The following is a 19665-nucleotide window of genomic DNA, read 5'->3' on the forward strand; positions in this document are numbered from 1 at the left end:
CGGTCGAACTGAAGTTGCCAATCGAGTAGTTTGTAACCCCGCCCACCTTAGGGTAGTTTACGTTGGGCTATAATTGACCGTTCAGAATGCTTCCATGTTTTATTTCCGTTCACTGTCCCACACCCACTATGGACGGCACCACAATCATAGTAGGAGCGTAATCAAACCGCCATTTCTTATCATTAAAAGGAGCACTTTGCATATTTCAGGATTAAGCCATGTATTACAACCATGTACTACAAGAACAGTTTTTTTTGGTATTCTATGTAGGAACTTAAGTCAGTCAATCTCAATACTTTAATAATGGAATTTGTCAGTTAATTTCTTGCGTGTTCTTCAGTGAACTGGTTCCGGCATAAGCCGCAGTCGGCGTCACTGCTGCGTAACGGCGGCGGTTCCGGCGAATCCTTGCCCATCTCGGGCAGCATGATCTCGCTGGCGCGGCCCAACCTCGCCGCGCAGCCGCTGCCCAGCCGCCCCGTGCACGTCAAGCGCCGCGTCGGCTACACGCTCAACAGGTACGGTTGCGTTTATAGGGCCACCCCAAACGAGCGTCTCCCGAGCGTCGGCGTCTAGTCAACTCTATGGCTGCTGCTCGACGCAACTGCGCAGCGACGCCATTTTCTATTGCGCTGACTAGACGCCGACGCTCGAAAGACGCTAGTGTGGGGCGGCTCATACTGTCACCAATGCAACTGGGTCAGTATGCGGTCTGAGGTGCGTGCGCACGACTTACTTTAAGTATGATCCAATCAGCAAATCATCAAACTCCATGGGACCAACATAAAAAAAAAAAAAAAAACAAAATGGCACTATATCTAATATTACTATAATATTCGATAAAATAAATAGCATTAAATAAAATAAAAAATACGACAACTCTTAACATGCGTGAACGTGTTGAATTAAAAACAACGCCGCCTTACAAAATGGTTAACTGTTATGTAACTTACGTTACGTTTTTAAAATATCACTTCGGTGTTAAGCTATTTGCTGATGCTTAGGATGCTATAAATATTTGTCGGTGGTATTTAAATGTTTGTTGGTTTTTCTCGTGAACTATAAAGTACATTTTAAGCTGCTGGACTAATGGTTTGTATCAGGTATTAACATTATCCATTTAAACATTTTCTGACTATAAATATTTTTCACCAAAATGTACGCTTAAATTTTGTAGGTTATTATAATTCGTAGTCCGCTTAACACGATTCGAGCTTTATATTTATACGCTCTGTATTTGTGGTAATGATTTTAGAAAACATTGTTAGGTGCTTTGGCTTAATTCCGAATATTTATCTATATAAAATCTGCTATCCAAGTCAGTTTTATAGAGTACGTTTTTTACGTTTATGTGTCATTATCACTATAGTTCGTTTTTTTTTTGCATTTGAAAAAAGGTTAATAATCTTGATGTATCTTTTTTTCGAAAATTATCGAAACACGCTTTATAAAAATTTGTTTAGGTAGGTATATTATTGCTTATGAAAGCAAAATGATGTAAATAATCGTGTATGATTTATAATTGTTACATATTTGCTGTGACTTATTTTTCAAAAGTGTTTTTTTAATAAAAAGACACGTCAAGATCGCTTACCTTTTTTCTAATGCTAAAAAAAATCGAACAATAGGTACAAATAGTTCTTTTTTGAAGTAGACCACCTTACTTTTCGGAATTATTCCAAAGCTCCCCATTGTATTTTCCTAAATTGAGTCATTTATTTTCAGAGCTCGTAAACGGGTAGAAGACAGGTTGAACAGATTTGGTCTGAGAAAGATGGGGAAGAAAAGAGACGGCAGCATCGAGGAAACAAGTGGCGGATGTAAGGGTACCCTATATATTTTATTTAGTAACTGCGTAATCCACTTTGATTTTCCATAAAGCTAAAACCGGCTGTCGAGTATATTTCTGTAATACAGTGTCGTCGATTAAGCCTAATGGAAAACAAATACATTTCACTAAGGGCCTGTTTCACAATGTCCAAGTAAAGTCCTGAATAGGCTACTTGCCACTTGACGAATTAAGTCACTGTTGGCGTTTCTAATAAGCTACGACTATCCTCAAATAAGCTTAACTGGTTGATAATGTGCTAAGTTTTGCAGGAAGTTTTATCTGGCAGTTAATTTATTTGTTAATTAGTTATCCAATACTTTACATACTTGGATATTATGAAACAGGCCCAAATAAATTTTACTTACTTAACTCTATTCTATAACCCAGATACTTAAATGGCAATTCAATTACCTAATCTACTTTCTATCTCGTATTATACTAAATTACAGTTCGATTTGGTTAAAACTTACGAGTATAGCTGAAATTACAGTGATATAACAATATCTACATGTAATATAAAAACAGACTTGCACTACAGACGTAGACAAACAGAATGCTTCATGGCTAAAAGCTAAACAGATCCAATAGTATACATACAAAATTGAGATCTATGTGTTATGACGAAAACGTTGACATAAATATTTGTTACCGTACACACTCGAAACAAAATTCGCCGAAAAAACAAAATCTTTGAAACTGTATTCAAGATTCAATGACAAAAACACGTGATAAATAACTCTATTCCAGCTGCAAGAGGGTTCAATTTAATACTGCCTTTATACAGGTGTATTGTAAGAGTTGTATGGATAAAATGATGTGTAGCTGTGTACGATTCCTGGTATTATCCGCTCCAACATTCCACAGACATGTCCCGGCGCGGCTCGGCCGAGGGCGGCTCGGGAGGCGGCGAGTCGGAGGTGGTGGTGCTGAAGCGGCGGCGGCTGGTGGCGGCGGCGCCGCTCTGCGCGGGGCTGGCGCGCTTCAGCTTCCTGCTGGACGCCACGCAGCCCGGCGCCACGCCGGATGCGCTCTTCATGGCCGCGCTGCTGGACTTGGTGACCACTTTACCTGTAAAGTCAGAGGCGGTGCGGAAGCTCCGGGCCGTTGTAGGCCGGCCTGCCGCGCTTTAGATGCTGCCCGACTTTCCAGCTTACTATCTCTCATTCCGAGGTTGATACCCTTTTTGGGCTTATGAGGACTGGGCAACTAGTGTCACTTGTACACGCCATATTACGGGAATTGTTTAAGTATCTATTTTCGCACGTCATATCTGTATACGCAACAATGTGTGTTCGTGTGTGTGTGTGTTCCTTAGGGCAGTCAGTTGAAAATATCGGTTGAACTTACTGTCATCGCCTTACTAATCGAACTAAAATTCTGTCAATCTGTAGATAATCTTCTGCCGCAGGATGAGGTAACTTCATTCGGGATGGGGTGGGGATTGGCCGGTCTATATGAAATACTTATTCTGTAATAGTGTAACTTACATCGTAACATTTGATTGTATTGTTTCAGCCTAACACGGTGGTGGTCGGAAGAGCCGCCATGCTACTTGAGTGTGCACATTTGGTCCACAACTGCAACAAAGGCCAGTGGCCCTACTGGTTGAAGTCCAATATGTCTAAAGCAACCGGTAAATAAAAGTTTAATCAATGTTTACTTGCTTTGATAAATTAATAGGGATCTTAAAATTGTTTTTTTTTCTAGTCACTACGAGTCCGCACCTAAAAAGACAACGTTTAGCTGCAAAACTATTTTATCAATGGGCTGAAGTAAGTGTTTTTCTGCAGTATTCAGAAATTGAATCTACAACCGGTGTCATAAGGTCATGACTTTTCATTAAGTATATAGTGCGCTAATTTCCGTCTAGGTTCTAGTTTTCGTCCACTTGACTGGCTATTCGCGAATAATATATTTCATTATTAATTCGCAACTTGCGAAATTTCATTTTTAATGTAGATATTGATCTATTATTAAGACTTCAGTGATTGCAATGTAATACGTAATTTATGCGGCGAGGTATATGTCCAAATTTCGTCAAATGAACGAAAACTAGAGCTGGATGGAAAGTAGCGCAATAACGGGACGCTAAATAAATAAGTGTTATTTTTTCATCATTTTTATCACGATAATTAGCTAATGGACTATTTTCAACGCAGGCTATAGGAAACCGGTTGGAAGAGATGTTAATAGAAGACAAAAAATACATCGACAACGTTATTAACGTCGTGACCGACCCCGACGGACAACGCGACCTGCTGCAGCAAGATGAGGAGGAGGACTTCCTCGACGAAGGTGAGTGACTCATTTCAGCTTGATTAAGAGGAAAGAGGACGGTCGTCTCTCCATACAAACGTAGTCCCCATTTTCCTCATTCCATTGACATTTTTTACATAATTTGATTGTAGCATAGCTATGCCGCTGCGTTTGACTTTTTGATTATTGTAAAGATTAGGAGTAAAAACAGGTTTCATAAAAATCTTTAAATGATCCTAACTATAATAATTAAAAATTGGAAATAAAATCAAACGTAGGGGCATAGCTATGGTTGATATACAAAAAAATGTGTGAAAATATTTTCAATACTGTTAATCTCTAAAGAGGAAAATGAAGACTACGTTTGCATGGATAGGTAATTTCGCGCGGGTCCTCCACTTTCGTCTTACGTATACTGTGTAAATGATGTTACTTTTGAAAAACGAATCATATTAATTCGCACAAGCATGATACATGCAGCGGTAATTTGATAAACCAGACAAAAATATGCGACTGCGACTTCATGACCTTCGTACTTAATTAATGTCGTACATTTAGTTTTATTACAAGCTTTTATTTAACTTGCCCTGTTAGTATGCACTCGTTAGTTAGTTAGTGTGGGCCAAATCTTGAAAGCCTTTGACCCACTTTCCGATTGAGCTGAAATTTTGCATACATATGTAAATCGGATGACAATGCAATATTAATAATATTATGGAGATGGATATTGATGAGTAGGTATTAGTTGCCTGTGGAAAGAAAAGTACATTCAGCAATAAAATCTTGTTCCATAAACGATTTTTTTTTTGCCAACAACTAATTTAAAACTAAAACCGTCAGCGTCGAGAGTATTCTCTCCTCACCATCGGTTCATGCCTCAGCCACGAACCACAAACTCGACGCTGACCGCCATACAATAGTTTTATCTACACACATATAAACCCTCTATGATGCCTTCAAAATCCGTAAATAATGGCCAACATTACGATAAACTGTTTTGTTACAACAAATTTCTTATCTGTGATGATGTTGTAATTGCTTCATAACTACATCAAAATCGATTTGGTTAGGTATGACTTCAAATTTGGAACATCTCTGAAAAAAAAGCAATCCATTTTATCTCTATTCTTATATCAGTCAAGATGCCTTTTTGTTCGAAATGAAATATCAATTGCATACAATTTTGACATATCTCGCATGTTAGTTTGTATGATACGGAAATAGGCCCCCGACTCTAGCTTGTCTCTGAATTTAAAAAAAACTACGAATGCGTGACATGCGTAAAAAAAGTTTTCATTTGCCGCCATTTGACGTACAGTTTATCTATGAATTAGTTTTAAGTATAAAATTAATATGTTTTGTTGTTTTTAAAGTACCTATAGCAAAAGTTAAGTATAAAATGAGTGATAAAAATATTTCGGTGACGCCACCACATAGCCGCGAGTTCCGCCAAGAGAGCAACGATGCCCTGTAATTTGGGTTAGTGAATATATCATAGAAAGTTTGTAATATGTGGTAGATAAAATAGTGAATGTATACTGTACATAATTAGGCATTAAACCCACACTCGTGTATTTTAATGCCTTTTATTATGTAGCAGTCACATAAACTACTATTATTGAATGTCTGGCGTGCGTGCTAGTGTTAGTATTGTATGGTGTGTGTGAGGGCCGGCAGCGAGCCTGCGGCCGGCGGGCGGGCCGGGCGGCGCGGCGTGCCCGCGCGCGCTGCGGCTGGTGGCGTGCGAGCTAGTGTTAGTATTGTATGGTGTTTGTGTGTGTGTGTGTGTGTGTGCCAGCAGCGAGCCTGCGGCCGGCGGGCGGGCCGGGCGACGCGGCGTGCCCGCGCGCGCTGCGGCTGGTGGCGTGAGAGCTAGTGTTAGTATTGTATGGTGTGTGTGTGTGTGTGTGTGTGTGTGCCGGCAGCGAGCCTGCGGCCGGCGGGCGGGCCGGGCGACGCGGCGTGCCCGCGCGCGCTTCGGCTGGTGGCGTGCGAGCTAGTGTTAGTATTGTATGGTGTGTGTGTGCCGGCAGCGAGCCTGCGGCCGGCGGGCGGGCCGGGCGACGCGGCGTGCCCGCGCGCGCTTCGGCTGGTGGTGTGAGAACTAGTGTTAGTATTGTATGGTGTTTGTGTGTGTGTGTGTGTGTGTGCCAGCAGCGAGCCTGCGGCCGGCGGGCGGGCCGGGCGACGCGGCGTGCCCGCGCGCGCTGCGGCTGGTGGCGTGAGAGCTAGTGTTAGTATTGTATGGTGTGTGTGTGTGTGTGTGTGTGTGTGCCAGCAGCGAGCCTGCGGCCGGCGGGCGGGCCGGGCGACGCGGCGTGCCCGCGCGCGCTGCGGCTGGTGGCGTGCGAGCTAGTGTTAGTATTGTATGGTGTGTGTGTGCCGGCAGCGAGCCTGCGGCCGGCGGGCGGGCCGGGCGACGCGGCGTGCCCGCGCGCGCTTCGGCTGGTGGTGTGAGAACTAGTGTTAGTATTGTATGGTGTGTGTGTGTGTGTGTGTGTGTGTGCCAGCAGCGAGCCTGCGGCCGGCGGGCGGGCCGGGCGACGCGGCGTGCCCGCGCGCGCTGCGGCTGGTGGCGTGAGAGCTAGTGTTAGTATTGTATGGTGTGTGTGTGTGCCGGCAGCGAGCCTGCGGCCGGCGGGCGGGCCGGGCGACGCGGCGTGCCCGCGCGCGCTGTGGCTGGTGGCGTGAGAGCTAGTGTTAGTATTGTATGGTGTGTGTGTGTGTGTGTGTGTGCCGGCAGCGAGCCTGCGGCCGGCGCGCGGGCCGGGCGACGCGGCGTGCCCGCGCGCGCTGCGGCTGGTGGCGTGCGAGCTAGTTTTAGTATTGTATGGTATGTGTGTGGGCCGGCAGCGAGACTGCGGCTGGCGGGCGGGCCGGGCGACGGCGCGTGCCCGCGCGCGCTGCGGCTGGTTGCGTGCGAGCTAGTGTTAGTATTGTATGGTGTGTGTGTGTGGGCCGGCAGCGAGCCTGCGGCCGGCAGGCGGGCCGGCCGACGCGGCGTGCCCGCGCGCGCTGCGGCTGGTGGCGTGCGAGCTAGTGTTAGTATTGTATGGTGTGTGTGTGTGGGCCGGCAGCGAGCCTGCGGCCGGCGGGCGAGCCGGGCGACGCGGCGTGCCCGCGCGCGCTGCGGCTGGTGGCGTGCGAGCTAGTGTTAGTATTGTATGGTGTGTGTGTGGGCCGGCAGCAAGCCTGCGGCCGGCGGGCGGGCCGGGCGGCGCGGCGTGCCCGCGCGCGCTGCGGCTGGTGGCGTGCGAGCTAGTGTTAGTATTGTATGGTGTGTGTGTGGGCCGGCAGCAAGCCTGCGGCCGGCGGGCGGGCCGGGCGGCGCGGCGTGCCCGCGCGCGCTGTGGCTGGTGGCGTGCGAGCTAGTGTTAGTATTGTATGGTGTGTGTGTGGGCCGGCAGCAAGCCTGCGGCCGGCGGGCGGGCCGGGCGGCGCGGCGTGCCCGCGCGCGCTGCGGCTGGTGGCGTGCGTGCTGCTGTGCGAGGTGACGGCCTTCCTGCGCGAGTCCTACCAGAACCTGCCCAAGTCCTGCCGCGCCTCGCTCAAGGAGCGCGGGCCCTGGGACCGCGTCTACAGGTACGATTCATTCTCGCACCTCTAGAATGACATATTGGTGGGTAGTCCATGTGTTCGGTGTTAAAAAAATAAATCATTTTTGTTAATGTTATGCGAAGATGGATGGAAAAACGAAGACGTTTGTGTTGTAAGAATAAGTGAGTTCATTATGTTACGTTATTTTGTATTGTACAGTCGAGAGTGCATATTTTTGATGAAACTTTTATTTTAACAGGGCTCTTAGCAGTCAACACACATTAATGCCAGTCGAGTATGTGTTCTAAAGAAATAATGCATGTTTCCTTGAATACTGCACTGAGCGTGCATGCATATAGAACTACATAGGTTTCGTTAAAGTTAACTTTACGAAACGATTCAGCAAACCTCACCTCGAAAACGAGTTTGTTTATCTAGAGTGCGCTCATCGCGCGAGGCACGACTCAGTACCGATACCGTACACGAGTACGATACCGGTAATCCGTGCCGACAGCACACTTAACTGCATGGTATGTTAATAACTTACCTACATAACTTTACCTAAATAAAACCGTAAATACAGTTTAAAATTACACTAAATATATTTAATATTTTTATGAGCTCACCCTTACTGACTTTACAAAATCACTGAATAAAGGTAGTAATCAAAATATGCAAATAGGTAGTATAGTATTTAGTATAACAAGTAAAAGTAATCGCTTTGCTACATTGGCATGCTCGGTAAAGAAGATTTGAAATTTTGACAAGTATAGTAAAGAAAATAGAGCTAAACGCTACGCCAAGAGCCTGGGCCTCGATATCGGGTACAGTGGTATAATACGTTGTGTGTGTGATAGGGAAGCGAACCGGCGGTGGAGTATGGCGCTGTCCTCGATGGGGCACTCGCAGGCGTCTGCGCAGAGCCTACAGTCTATCGCGGGCGCGGAACCTGAACGCAAGATATCTTTCGTCATCCACGAGCCCGAAAACGTCTCAGGCGGGAGCAACGTCACGGTATGCTATATTAACTGGCGCCATGGGACTCATTTATTCTGTTTTTAATATATGTATCTCTTAATTCAAGTGACAGTCCAAGACGCTACATTGACTACATTTTGTAAAATTTATATAATTGTAACGATAAGAAACAAATGGTCTCGTGTTGTGTACCAACAGTTGGCGGACGCAATCCCGCCGACGCCCGTAGACGATAAGAAGGGGCGGCTAGGGTCGCGCGGCAAGGCGTGCCTGCACCGCCGCAGCACGCAGCAGCATCAGGCCTACGGCTCCTTCAAGCGACGCTCCATCAAGCTCCGGCAGAAGGACGCGAGGGAAGTGGACGAATGTACGTACGAAGCCTTGCATTATGCTTTGTTATACTTAGATTACTTAGACTTAGACCTACCGATACGTTGAATAATTGTACGCATTCTGTTGTAATTACAGATACGTACAGTTAGCACCAAATAGATAGTGACACCCAGTGGCCAAATAAATCGCAACACACATTTGTAACCATAGAAATAAGGATGTGTTCCGATATATTTGGCCGTCACAGTCTATTAGATGTTGACTGTAGACTACTTCCTCAAAATAGCTCCTTAGCCGCTGCAACTATCATCTGCAAAAATAATGTGGCCAATGATGTACTCTTAAACAAAAAAAAAGGCAGACATACAGTTAGCATCAAATATATAATGAGAGCCAAAGTGGCCGAATATATATATCGCAGGAATCAGAGAATATGATTATTTGATGCTGCCTGTAAAGTGTACACAGTTGAAGTGTAGGTGGCGCTGGACGACGCCAGCCATATCTTACATATTTTACTATAACTAGATATATTAAGCACTATAATTTGACAGTCTAGTGAAACGAATATTTAGTGGAAAGTTCAGCTAAGTGCCAATAGCATGTGAACTTATCGGCTTAGGCTGGTGGAGTGAAGAGTTATTTTATCCATCTAACGTGTCTCTGTAACTTTCAAATAAATTATCGAGACACGTGATTATTCTTAATGTGCTATAGGCATCGCCTCCAGAGTTGAGGTCACTCACGCAAACAATAATGAAAGCGGGTTTTTGAAATTAGTGTTTTCTTCTCTATGAAAGCGAATTTTCGTAATTCATTGTGTTTGTGTTTCTTCAAATTTCTTCAAGGTGTTTAGCTTAAATGTCATGCATTTAAATCACATTAATTCATTCGTTCATTCACTTCCGTTTTCCCATTAGTAGTCTATGTAGTCATTCACCTCAGTGTGTGATCGTTCACCTCAACTCTTCTGCCGACACCTAAACCATATTGTATTCTTTTTTATTTTATTGAAATGCAATACAATTTGCGGCTGTCGAATCGGTAAAAAAACATGAAAGTGTGTTCTAAAGTTATCAGTTTTTACTACTTTCCTGTTCTATCTTACAACGTGAAGTATGAATTTGCAAATTGTACGTCCTTGAAATTACATTTGTTCTTAAAATTTTATCACGGAATACAATAATAAGTTTATCATACTATATACCTTATTAATATGTTCTGTGAATGTCATAAATGCCGTATGCTTTCTTTCCAAATTGCATCAATAAGCATTTTAATATACAACGTGCTCACTAGGAACCCGAAAGATTACTGATCAAGACTAAAACGTCCTATAAACTTTTCTAAAATCTTTAATAAAAAAAACATCATTTTATTGTTACTTAGTGCAAAACTCCGTTTTGATGGCGATGTTGTCACTATGGCGCTTTGTGTAATCCTACAGATATCCAAAAGTGACAAGTACATAACACTTTGCAACAACTAAGATTTACGAAAAGAAAGTACTAATTTGACGAAAGGCATTGCCTCGCTGAATGGCCAGTGACATTTTTTCCTTAGATATTTTGGCCTCAGAAATACATGGTTAAAATCTTTCAGGTTCCTCTTGGACACCTTGTATGTTTATTAGATTCTCAATAATCTTCGAGCAACTGAGCCTATATATTTTTTAAATTAAATGTCGAACTAACTAAAGAATTACGAAAGTTATAGAGAAGCTAATTCATATCATGCTTTACATTCTGTATAGTCTTGACAATGGAATTATTGTTTCGAATACTTACTAAAAAATTACCATTTTATATGTCTCTAAGCGTCATTGTTATTTTTAAATACAGTACGCACTACGCAAGGGATGCGTATTTAACAATGCTTATGAATTTACTATATTGTTTACATTACGAATATGTCAACTGATTCTGAAGTCAAGTCTAACAGAAGCCTATACATTTCTTAATACATATAATTTGTAACTCATTTAAATGTATAGCTCTACCATTGGCAAACAAAAGAAATGTAAAACTTATTAAAGTAAATAATCCAAAAGAACCTGTGCACGAAGTTTTAAACCGATGCGATGTTGAAACAGCCGGCCAAAGATCATTTACGTTTCTTTTTTTTAGTTGTTAATCGGCGCTCTGAATCGATACAAAGCAGGCGAAAGGTTTCGTCTCTTTCTGACAGGAGTGACACGTCTGAAATATATCCCCCTGCAGGTAATTGTTTGACAACTAGTCCTAGGTCCTAGCCCACCCTTAGTGAGTTGGCGTCTGGAGGTTTGCTGCGACTGACGCTTGAACAAATTTTAGGGGGCACAGTAATTATGCCAAACGAGGTGGACAGTGGAGGGGAGGAGAGCCCCGGGGTGCTGTCAGACGACCACGACCATCCGCCGGACAGTCCGGATAGCAACTCCACCGATCCACCTGATAATAATAAGGGTTTTCCTTGGCTTAAGGTGAGCACGGTCATTTCAAACACTCACAGACACCGTTTGGCTATCGCTGTGTGATTTAATCGCCTCATATTTGTTGAATACTTGTAGTGGTACATTACTTTAGACTTACTTAGAATGGGAATTCCAGGATTGTCTAACTTGCGTAAACCTTTTGAACGCCACATTAAAATACGATAGACATTGGTCGCACGATAACATATTGACTACTTAAAAGCCCGGGCTAGTGTCATCTTTGGAGGTTGGGGTTGGAGGCTAAATGGTGTTCACAGGCTAAGCAAGTCAGGCTATCCATTTTCACGCCAAGTTAAATGTAGCGCTTTCTCTAACGATGCAGCAAAAAAATATACAGCATAAAAATGTAAGTTCTTTATTTTTTGTAAATTAATAATAATGTTTTATAAAAACTTACCTGACCACAGGTGTTGAGAGTGCATTCGAGGTGTATAATGTAAACTTCTGTTTGGAATTGTGTAGTGTGTGTGTGTGTGTGTATGAATGTGTTGCGCCATGTGTAGTTTAAGTCTAAGCTATATTTATACTCAAAAACCTAATATGCACATCGAATGCGCGCTATGTCTCCACACCTGTGGTGTGGATTTTATTTAATATTGATCTACACCGATTGCGCCAAATATGCTGACAATGTGGGTTTGTAAACGTAAAATAATATTTTTTGGGCATGTGTTGGAGAATTATTAAAATAGTACACAAAATAAAGCACCCTACATAAATAGAAATGGTCGAAATAGTTTTCTAGCGTAGTTTAAAGTAAACAAGCTTAAAATCAGCCTAATTAGAAAAATACTAATAGTTGGATTTTAATGTAGTAACGCTTTTTGGAGTGGTATTTAAAAAAGTTGTATGTATCCTAATATAATTTAGCAAGCGATCAGTTAGTTGAACACCTGCCTAGAAAGCTTTACGTTCGATCAAGTAGTGGACTGTACTTGACCTGACGTAAACCTTTCTTGGCAGTACATTTATTAGCATTCACTTTGTAATTTCATAAAACTGAATTTTGACCAGTAAATTAATATGTACTTAGTTAAGTCATAAGTTCTGTCACAAAGGTTTTGACTGATAAAATGTTATACAAAGCTTTTACTACTATACTGATCAGATTCAGAATCAGAATGCTTTATTTGTAAAACATAGGTATAAATAGGTCTTAGGTACGAGTATATTACATTTGAACACTATATTTCGCCGGTCGGCATATAAATGTCAGAAGTAACGAAAATCTAATTAAAAATTGCACAATGTTGTAACTTATAAAATAAAACAATTAAAATTAGTATTCAAAATACAAATACAATTAAAATACAGTTCAAAATTCAATTAAATTAAAATATATCATTAGTCATGGTTATAATTACTATTTATGTCATTAGGTTATAATCATCTAGATATTCTTTTATGGAGTAATATGCTTTATTTACTAGGAATTTGAAAACTTCTTTTTTGAATATATGGATGTCCTGTAGTTTCCGTATGCTTTCGGGTAAATTATTATAAACCCCCCCTACTGATCAAAACGCTGGGGGCTGATCAAAACGTAATACATATAATTAGTTTTAATTTAGATCGTGTCTTTATTTACTACTTGTTTACTTTTGGATTGTTGGTAGACGCAAATACGCGGCTAGATTGTGAAAAATTATACTTTACAAAAGGGAGTAAAAATCTGTGTCACATCAATAAAATAGGTACAATTGTTTATATGTATAAACCTACTTTATTAGATTAGAACGTTATTTTATCACCAGCATTTAGCTCTCCGACAGGTCTGTACTTCACCTAATACCCTTCAAACTTAGGATACTTTTCAGTGACACGCTAATTTTTGACTGCCATCCAACGAGTGGTTTGGCACAACACGTACAGTTGCAATTTCGGCAATACCAATGCACATGAATTATGACCTGACTAGGTAATGTTATGTCCGTGTTTTTACATCAAATTACTCGCGTTTTCGAACATGATCTACAACTTTTTTAATATTACTCTTGTCCCTCTTACACACCAAGTATAGCGATATTTGCGTTGCAGGTTATGGTAAAGTTCCTGAACTCGTTCAACTACGTATGCTGCCACCAGAACTTCTGCCATCCATACTGCTTCCGTCGCAACATGCGCGCCAGCGCCCGCCTCATGAAGTCCGTCCAGAAGGTAATGTCTGAGCAAGTGTAGCATTTGAACCGGTTAAGGTATGGGAAAGATCCTGAACTCGTTCAACTATATATGTATGCTGCCACCAGAACTTCTGCCTTCCGTACTGCTTCCATCACAACATGCGCGCCAGCGCCCGCCTCATGAAGTCCATCCAGAAGGTAATGTCTGAGCAAGTGTAGCATTCGTACCGGTTAAGGTATGGGAAAGATCCTGAACTCGTTCAACTATGTACGTATGCTGCCACTAGAACTTCTGCCATCCGTACTGCTTCCGTCGCAACATGCGAGCCAGCACCGGCCTCATAAACTCCGTCCAGAAGGTAATGTCTGAGCAAGTGTAGCATTCGTACAGGTTAAGCTATGGTAAAGATCCTGAACTCGTTCAACTTCGTGTGCCACCAGTACGGCTGCCATCTGTACTCCTTCCGGCGCAACATGCGCGCCAACGAGGGCGCACATTTGGAAACACATGAAATTATTTAAGTTGAAATAACGTTATACTTGCGGTTAGCGCATCGTCGCGTTAAAATTGGCGTGGCATTATTAGGCCGTTATCGATTTTAGTCGCAAAAATGACAAATTGATAGATTTAGCGCATGAAATTGTACACCTTTTGTTAATTATTAGAAATAACAAGTACTGGTTTCTATTAGCACGTCTTGTTATCTTTCATTTTAATAAATCATTTTTTTGAAAACAGACTCACTTAATGTAATGTTTTTTTTCTGTTGAACGCTTAGGTAACCTGCGTAAAGCAGTGCAGCAGCGCAGCTTATTTGTAAATTTCGTATAGTTTGGACTGCTAAAAATGGTAATTTTGTATTACACATATCCTGTACTTTAACTTTAATAAACTACATTTTCGTTATTATAAATTTGAAGTAGTGTAAATGAAAGATAGACGAAATCTATTTTCTCCAGAAATTACTTCAAAACAAGTGACAATTTCTCTGAATATCGACGTAATTTCAACATAATTTTGATACTTAAACAATCTACAACATTTGCTGAAACTGTTCTTATACATCATTTTGTATAATTTACTACCATAATTTACTCGTCACATATTACCGGGGACGCACGCTTGCGAGCTCATTATTAAAAGGCAAGATGAAATAAAAAACAAGCGCGAGTCGGACTCGCCCATGAAGGGTTCCGTACCATTTATGACGTATTAAAAAAACTACTTACTAGATCTCATTCAACCAATCTTCGGTGGAAGTTTGATGGTAATGTACATCATATACATTTTTTTAGTTTTATCATTCTCTTATTTTAAAAGTTACAGGGGGGGGGACACACATATTTTACCACTTTGGAAGTGTCTCTCGCGCAAACTATTCAATTTAGAAAAAAAATATATTAGAAACAATCAAAATTAATCAATATTATTTTTGAAGACCTATCCATAGATACCCCACACGTATGGGTTTGATTTAAAATGTATTGTTTTTTTTTCTATTTTTGTGTGAAAATCTTGATGCGGTTCACAGAATACATCTACTTACCAAGTTTCAACGGTATAGTTCTTATAGTTTCCAAAAAAAGTGGCTGTGACACGGACGGACAGACAGACAGACATGACGAATCCATAAGGGTTCCATTTTTTGCCATTTGGCTACAGAACCCTAAAAACATGCTAAAATAAACCAATACTTGTTATTTAGATATTACGTAACAAAAGGTACAATTTCAACGACTAAATCTATCAATTTTACATTTTTGCTCTAAAATCGTTACCGGGCTCTTAAAGTTTTGTATGAATGTTTCAGATATATGGAGAGAAGTTTGGTCCTGAGGTGAATACTACGAACAGCGAAGATGGGCTTGGCGGAGCGCGCCGAGGGCGCCGAACGCGCAAGTCTTCGGAACACGCCACTGATAGGTTTGTGAACGACATTATTGGACAAGCATCCCTACAAAGCTCTATAAGCCTAAAACTTTATAACTCATTTTTTAAGTCTAAAATTACTCAAATAACGAGCAGATTCAACTGAACAGTAGACTGTAGTACGTAGACATCGGTCAACAAAAGCGCGTTCTTATTGAAGTTCCTCGTTATGTATCGAACTTGCCGCGCATTTTTCGATTATAAAACATGAGTGGCCCATTTTAATTTTTTTGATATATCTATTACTTATCTGACGGTTAAAATTATACTAGTATCTCCTAATTAAATTATTAATGACCCTAATTAAATCGTTGGTTTTATGTTCGCGTGCAGAATCGACAGGTCCGTGATCGAAAGCGCGGGGCTGGCGTACCACGCGGCCGGCGTGGAGGCCGCGGCGAAGCCCGCGGAGCCCGCCGCCGCGCCCGCTTCCTCCGCCTACCCGCCGGCCGAGCCGCCCGCTATACTCAAGTACCTCAAGGGGCAGGTAGGTCACCTTCAGCAATGCCAGTCTGGTATCACATGCTGGCTCGACTCATCGCCTGCAACTACTATCGCCCGTCTCAAGGGCATTCTGCCGAAACGTCAAAATACCTATCGGCTTCTAACTTTATCAGAAATACCAATTACAAATAGCGTCATGTAAGTAATCTGCCACTTTCTGCGGAATGCTTCGGCAGACGATTATATTAATTTGAACTTTTTTGCTCTCAAAATATTCAACACTTACGTACTACTGCTCTAACTGCCCTCGTGATTGATTCAGGTCCGCGACGCATACCACGCGCCGCTGGCAGCGCTGATCAAAGGCGCCTGCACGATGGACGAGCAACTCTTCGCCGAGAGCGCCGCGGTGGCGTGGCAGCTACTATTGGAACCGGACCGGGAGTTGAGCGCCTGCGCCGCGTCGCTCTTCATACTCGCCGCTGTCAAAGCGCCCCTCACTGCCTCTGAGATTATGCACAATGACTTGAAGCACACCGACCCCGCGGTCAGGTTGGTTCTCATAAGGTCCTTATCGACTACGCGTTCAAACGCAAAGATTTCTTGTAGCTTACACATGCGCTTATTCAATTCAATTCAATAATTTTTTCAGAAATTAAATCTATATAAAATTACATTCACAATAAATTAACTAAAATAAAAATTCAATTAATTATGATAATCATGTCTTTTTTTTCAAGGAATAAACAAATCTTTTACAATTAAAGGACGTCTCGTAATAATTATTATTTTTGTTTCATTCAAGTTATTTTTTCTATCTAATAGCGTGTACGCCTTTGCGTCCGATCCTACCGTTAGATCTTAGTCTAAAGACATTTTCATGTTACAGAATCAAGGCCATCTTAAAATTCCAAGTGATGTGGAAGCTCCGCTACCAAGTCTGGCCTCGCATGGAGGAGGGCGCCTCCGTGACGTTCAAAGTTCCTCCTCCCGGCATCGAGTTCACGCTGCCCTCGCCGAAGATCGGGATCGAGTCGCTGGCCGTCGTGGATCCGCCGTGGACACCGCAGGTCAAGGACAAGGATATGGAGATGACCTTGAACCAGGAGCGGCATGTAAGTACTGTTTTTTTTAATAGCATTACCTAAATCTACCTAGTTCTCCACGTGTGTGCTTCTAATGTACTTCTAACTATAAATCGATAAGCTATCACTATCGCTATAGATATCCATTCCGAACTACACTCTCCACTGTCATAGACTACTACGGTTTAAAAAAATACTACTGTTCTGCTTCTATTCGCGATACTAACTCCTATCATTGTTTACACAGCGGTCGCTAGTAACGGCGACCAAGACGCGCAAGAAGCAGCAGACGGAAGCCATCAAGCGCGCGCTGCAGCAGCGCAACGACAAGAAGCGCGCGGAGCGGGAGAGCTTCCTCATCACCACCATACCCATCACGCGGCAGGCGGCGCGCGAGCCCGCGCTCGACCACGCCGCCGACGACCACATCGAACGTGACTATCTTATTTTATTAATCATCGAAAATTTACTCTTATTTAAAATGGCAGCATTGGTACCTTATCCTTTGGTATGTGTACTTAGAGAATTCTTAGCTCCTTGGATTTTAAACTATTTTTTTTCCCCTTTCTGATCTCAATTCAAAGACTTAGCAGACCCTAAGGTTCCCAGGGATTTCAAGTCAGGAGGCGCAAGTTTTCTTAACGATAGCTACATAGCTAGCTCCTGACTACTCTTAAAAGAAATACTATCAAATGTGACAAACCATTTTCTGATATATAAGTTTAAAATATACGCCACCAATTATCACCAATTCTACCTTAGTCTCCTGAAACATCTGTCCATTGGTTACAGCGCCAGCGGACGAGGAGATCTCAGAAGGCGTCCGCGGCTCGCACCACACGCAGGTGGCGTCGGCGCTGTTCCCGTCGGCGCTGTGCTCGGCCGTGGCCGAGATCGTGTCGCTCCTGGACGACGCGGCCGTCTCCGCCGAGGGCTGCTCGGTCTACGAGGTTGCCTATCAGGTCAGATTGTTGTAATCTCATGTATGTCTACTGAAAGAGACCACAGGACCGAGTCGTAAGGAAGGAAGCAAATTTAGCACAATTAAGTAAGACAGCGTAATCTACATATCGATACCCTAGTTCACAATGGTAATTACGTGGAAACAATTGTTGTAATTAGTACTGTAGTGCACAGACATAAAGTCTAAATTACAACCAAAATTTCCGCGTAATTAGTACGATTGTGAACTACTTATAGGGTATCGATATAAAGAAAATGTTTAGCAGAGTTTATGATTCAGTCAAGAGACAGAGCAGATTGAGTGTCCAGAAACCTTATTTTTTCAATAGTTACAGTGTGCCCCTTAATTAGTTTTTTGGTCTTCACACTTATGTTGACAGTATTATTATGACAGCAAGGATGTTCGGTTCGGAGCACTTTAATGTTTTTTTTTCTTTATTTTATGCTACTATACTTGCTATGAGGATGAACCTTGGTGTATTTTATGCAGGTTATTTGGGGCTGCCTAGTAGAAGACTCAGCTTTATTCCTCCGCCACGTACTAGAACGTCTGACGCGCGACCACCAAGACGAGATGTTCAAGTTGCTCCGTCACCTCATCCGCTTCATCCCGCGGTTGCCGCAACAAGCTGCCTTCGCGCTGTACAACTACATCATTGGTTACGTCATGTTCTACATCCGGTCGCCACATGAGGAGGGCCAAAGGCTTATTGGAGCAGCTCTTTCTATTCTTTGGATGGTAAGTTTCTCTTTATTCTACCTATATGAATATTACGAACATTGGACACTTTTCATCATCTTCAATTTAGTCGTATATTCTCCCCATTTTTTTTATACTACGTCGGTGGCAAACAAGCATACGGCCCGCCTGATGGTAAGTAGCCTATGTACGCCTGCAACTTCTGAGGAGTTACATGCTCGTTGACGACCCTCAGACACACACAATTCGCAGTGTCAGCTACGATGACGCGCAGATTGTCAAATCTAACCTTTAAATACATGACAATACGAGTCCAAGCACGCTTCGTCGTAAACGACAGGATCTATATATGTCCTCCCGTTGGTTAAAAAACAGAATAATTATTCAAATTTTGGTTTTCAGGTTGTCCATAGCGTGCATGGTATAATGTTTAAAGATCTAAAACAAATTTTACGAAAGGAGCAATGTGACGCGTCTATTTTACTTACTGCCAACGTGCCCGCAGCCAAGAAAATTATTGTACATGGACCAGGTGAGAGGAGATAGTTATGAACTAATACGGAATTTAATAAAAAAATCTCTGCAACATTTTATACCTAATTTACAGCCGTTTCTTTAGAATCCAATCTTAAACATCGTCTAACGAAAATGCCATACATTTTTTAGTAAAAATACTACTTCATTTCTTACAGCTGACAATGAGGGTTGCATTCCGTCACAGTTCCCAATTCAAGAAGACACTCAGTTTGGTCAAATATTAAAGGAATCGCTAGATTTCTTTGGAATACCAGAAAACCTACATAACGAACACTTCCTGGTTGATTTTAAAACTCGTAAGTACCTACGAATCATCATCATTGTTTCACTGCAGGGTGCTGATATAAGAGACGGCAACCTCTAGCTTGGTCTTGGACTCTTGGTCAAATGGAGTATGAATATATTACCATGGATTCCAATGGTTTTGTATTGACACCAATAAATTTACGTGACGTGAAAAAACTGCAGTAAAAAAAAA

General features: G+C 42.3%; 2 protein-coding genes across 5 annotated transcripts in view; one reads left to right on the forward strand and one right to left on the reverse strand.

The window, feature by feature from the left end:
* Positions 1–19665, reverse strand: part of LOC133525931 (protein sprint) — a 474626-nt gene that overhangs the window by 254734 nt on the left and 200227 nt on the right. The window lies entirely within an intron of this gene.
* LOC133525927 (protein unc-80 homolog) overlaps positions 1–19665 on the forward strand; it is a 59934-nt gene that overhangs the window by 20464 nt on the left and 19805 nt on the right. The window contains exons 24-46 of the mRNA XM_061862349.1: positions 341–518; positions 1726–1820; positions 2696–2886; positions 3347–3464; positions 3539–3603; positions 3991–4126; positions 7495–7669; positions 7768–7806; positions 7884–7919; positions 8482–8638; positions 8801–8969; positions 11062–11154; positions 11248–11396; positions 13446–13565; positions 15340–15452; positions 15792–15945; positions 16225–16454; positions 16792–17017; positions 17235–17421; positions 17780–17949; positions 18441–18689; positions 19053–19182; positions 19343–19483. Coding sequence (XP_061718333.1) covers positions 341–518; positions 1726–1820; positions 2696–2886; positions 3347–3464; positions 3539–3603; positions 3991–4126; positions 7495–7669; positions 7768–7806; positions 7884–7919; positions 8482–8638; positions 8801–8969; positions 11062–11154; positions 11248–11396; positions 13446–13565; positions 15340–15452; positions 15792–15945; positions 16225–16454; positions 16792–17017; positions 17235–17421; positions 17780–17949; positions 18441–18689; positions 19053–19182; positions 19343–19483 — 3321 coding nt within the window. The remainder of the gene's footprint in view (positions 1–340; positions 519–1725; positions 1821–2695; positions 2887–3346; positions 3465–3538; positions 3604–3990; positions 4127–7494; positions 7670–7767; positions 7807–7883; positions 7920–8481; positions 8639–8800; positions 8970–11061; positions 11155–11247; positions 11397–13445; positions 13566–15339; positions 15453–15791; positions 15946–16224; positions 16455–16791; positions 17018–17234; positions 17422–17779; positions 17950–18440; positions 18690–19052; positions 19183–19342; positions 19484–19665) is intronic.

The sequence above is a fragment of the Cydia pomonella genome, chromosome 15 (genome assembly GCF_033807575.1).
Source record: "Cydia pomonella isolate Wapato2018A chromosome 15, ilCydPomo1, whole genome shotgun sequence".
NCBI classification, from domain to species: domain Eukaryota; kingdom Metazoa; phylum Arthropoda; class Insecta; order Lepidoptera; family Tortricidae; genus Cydia; species Cydia pomonella.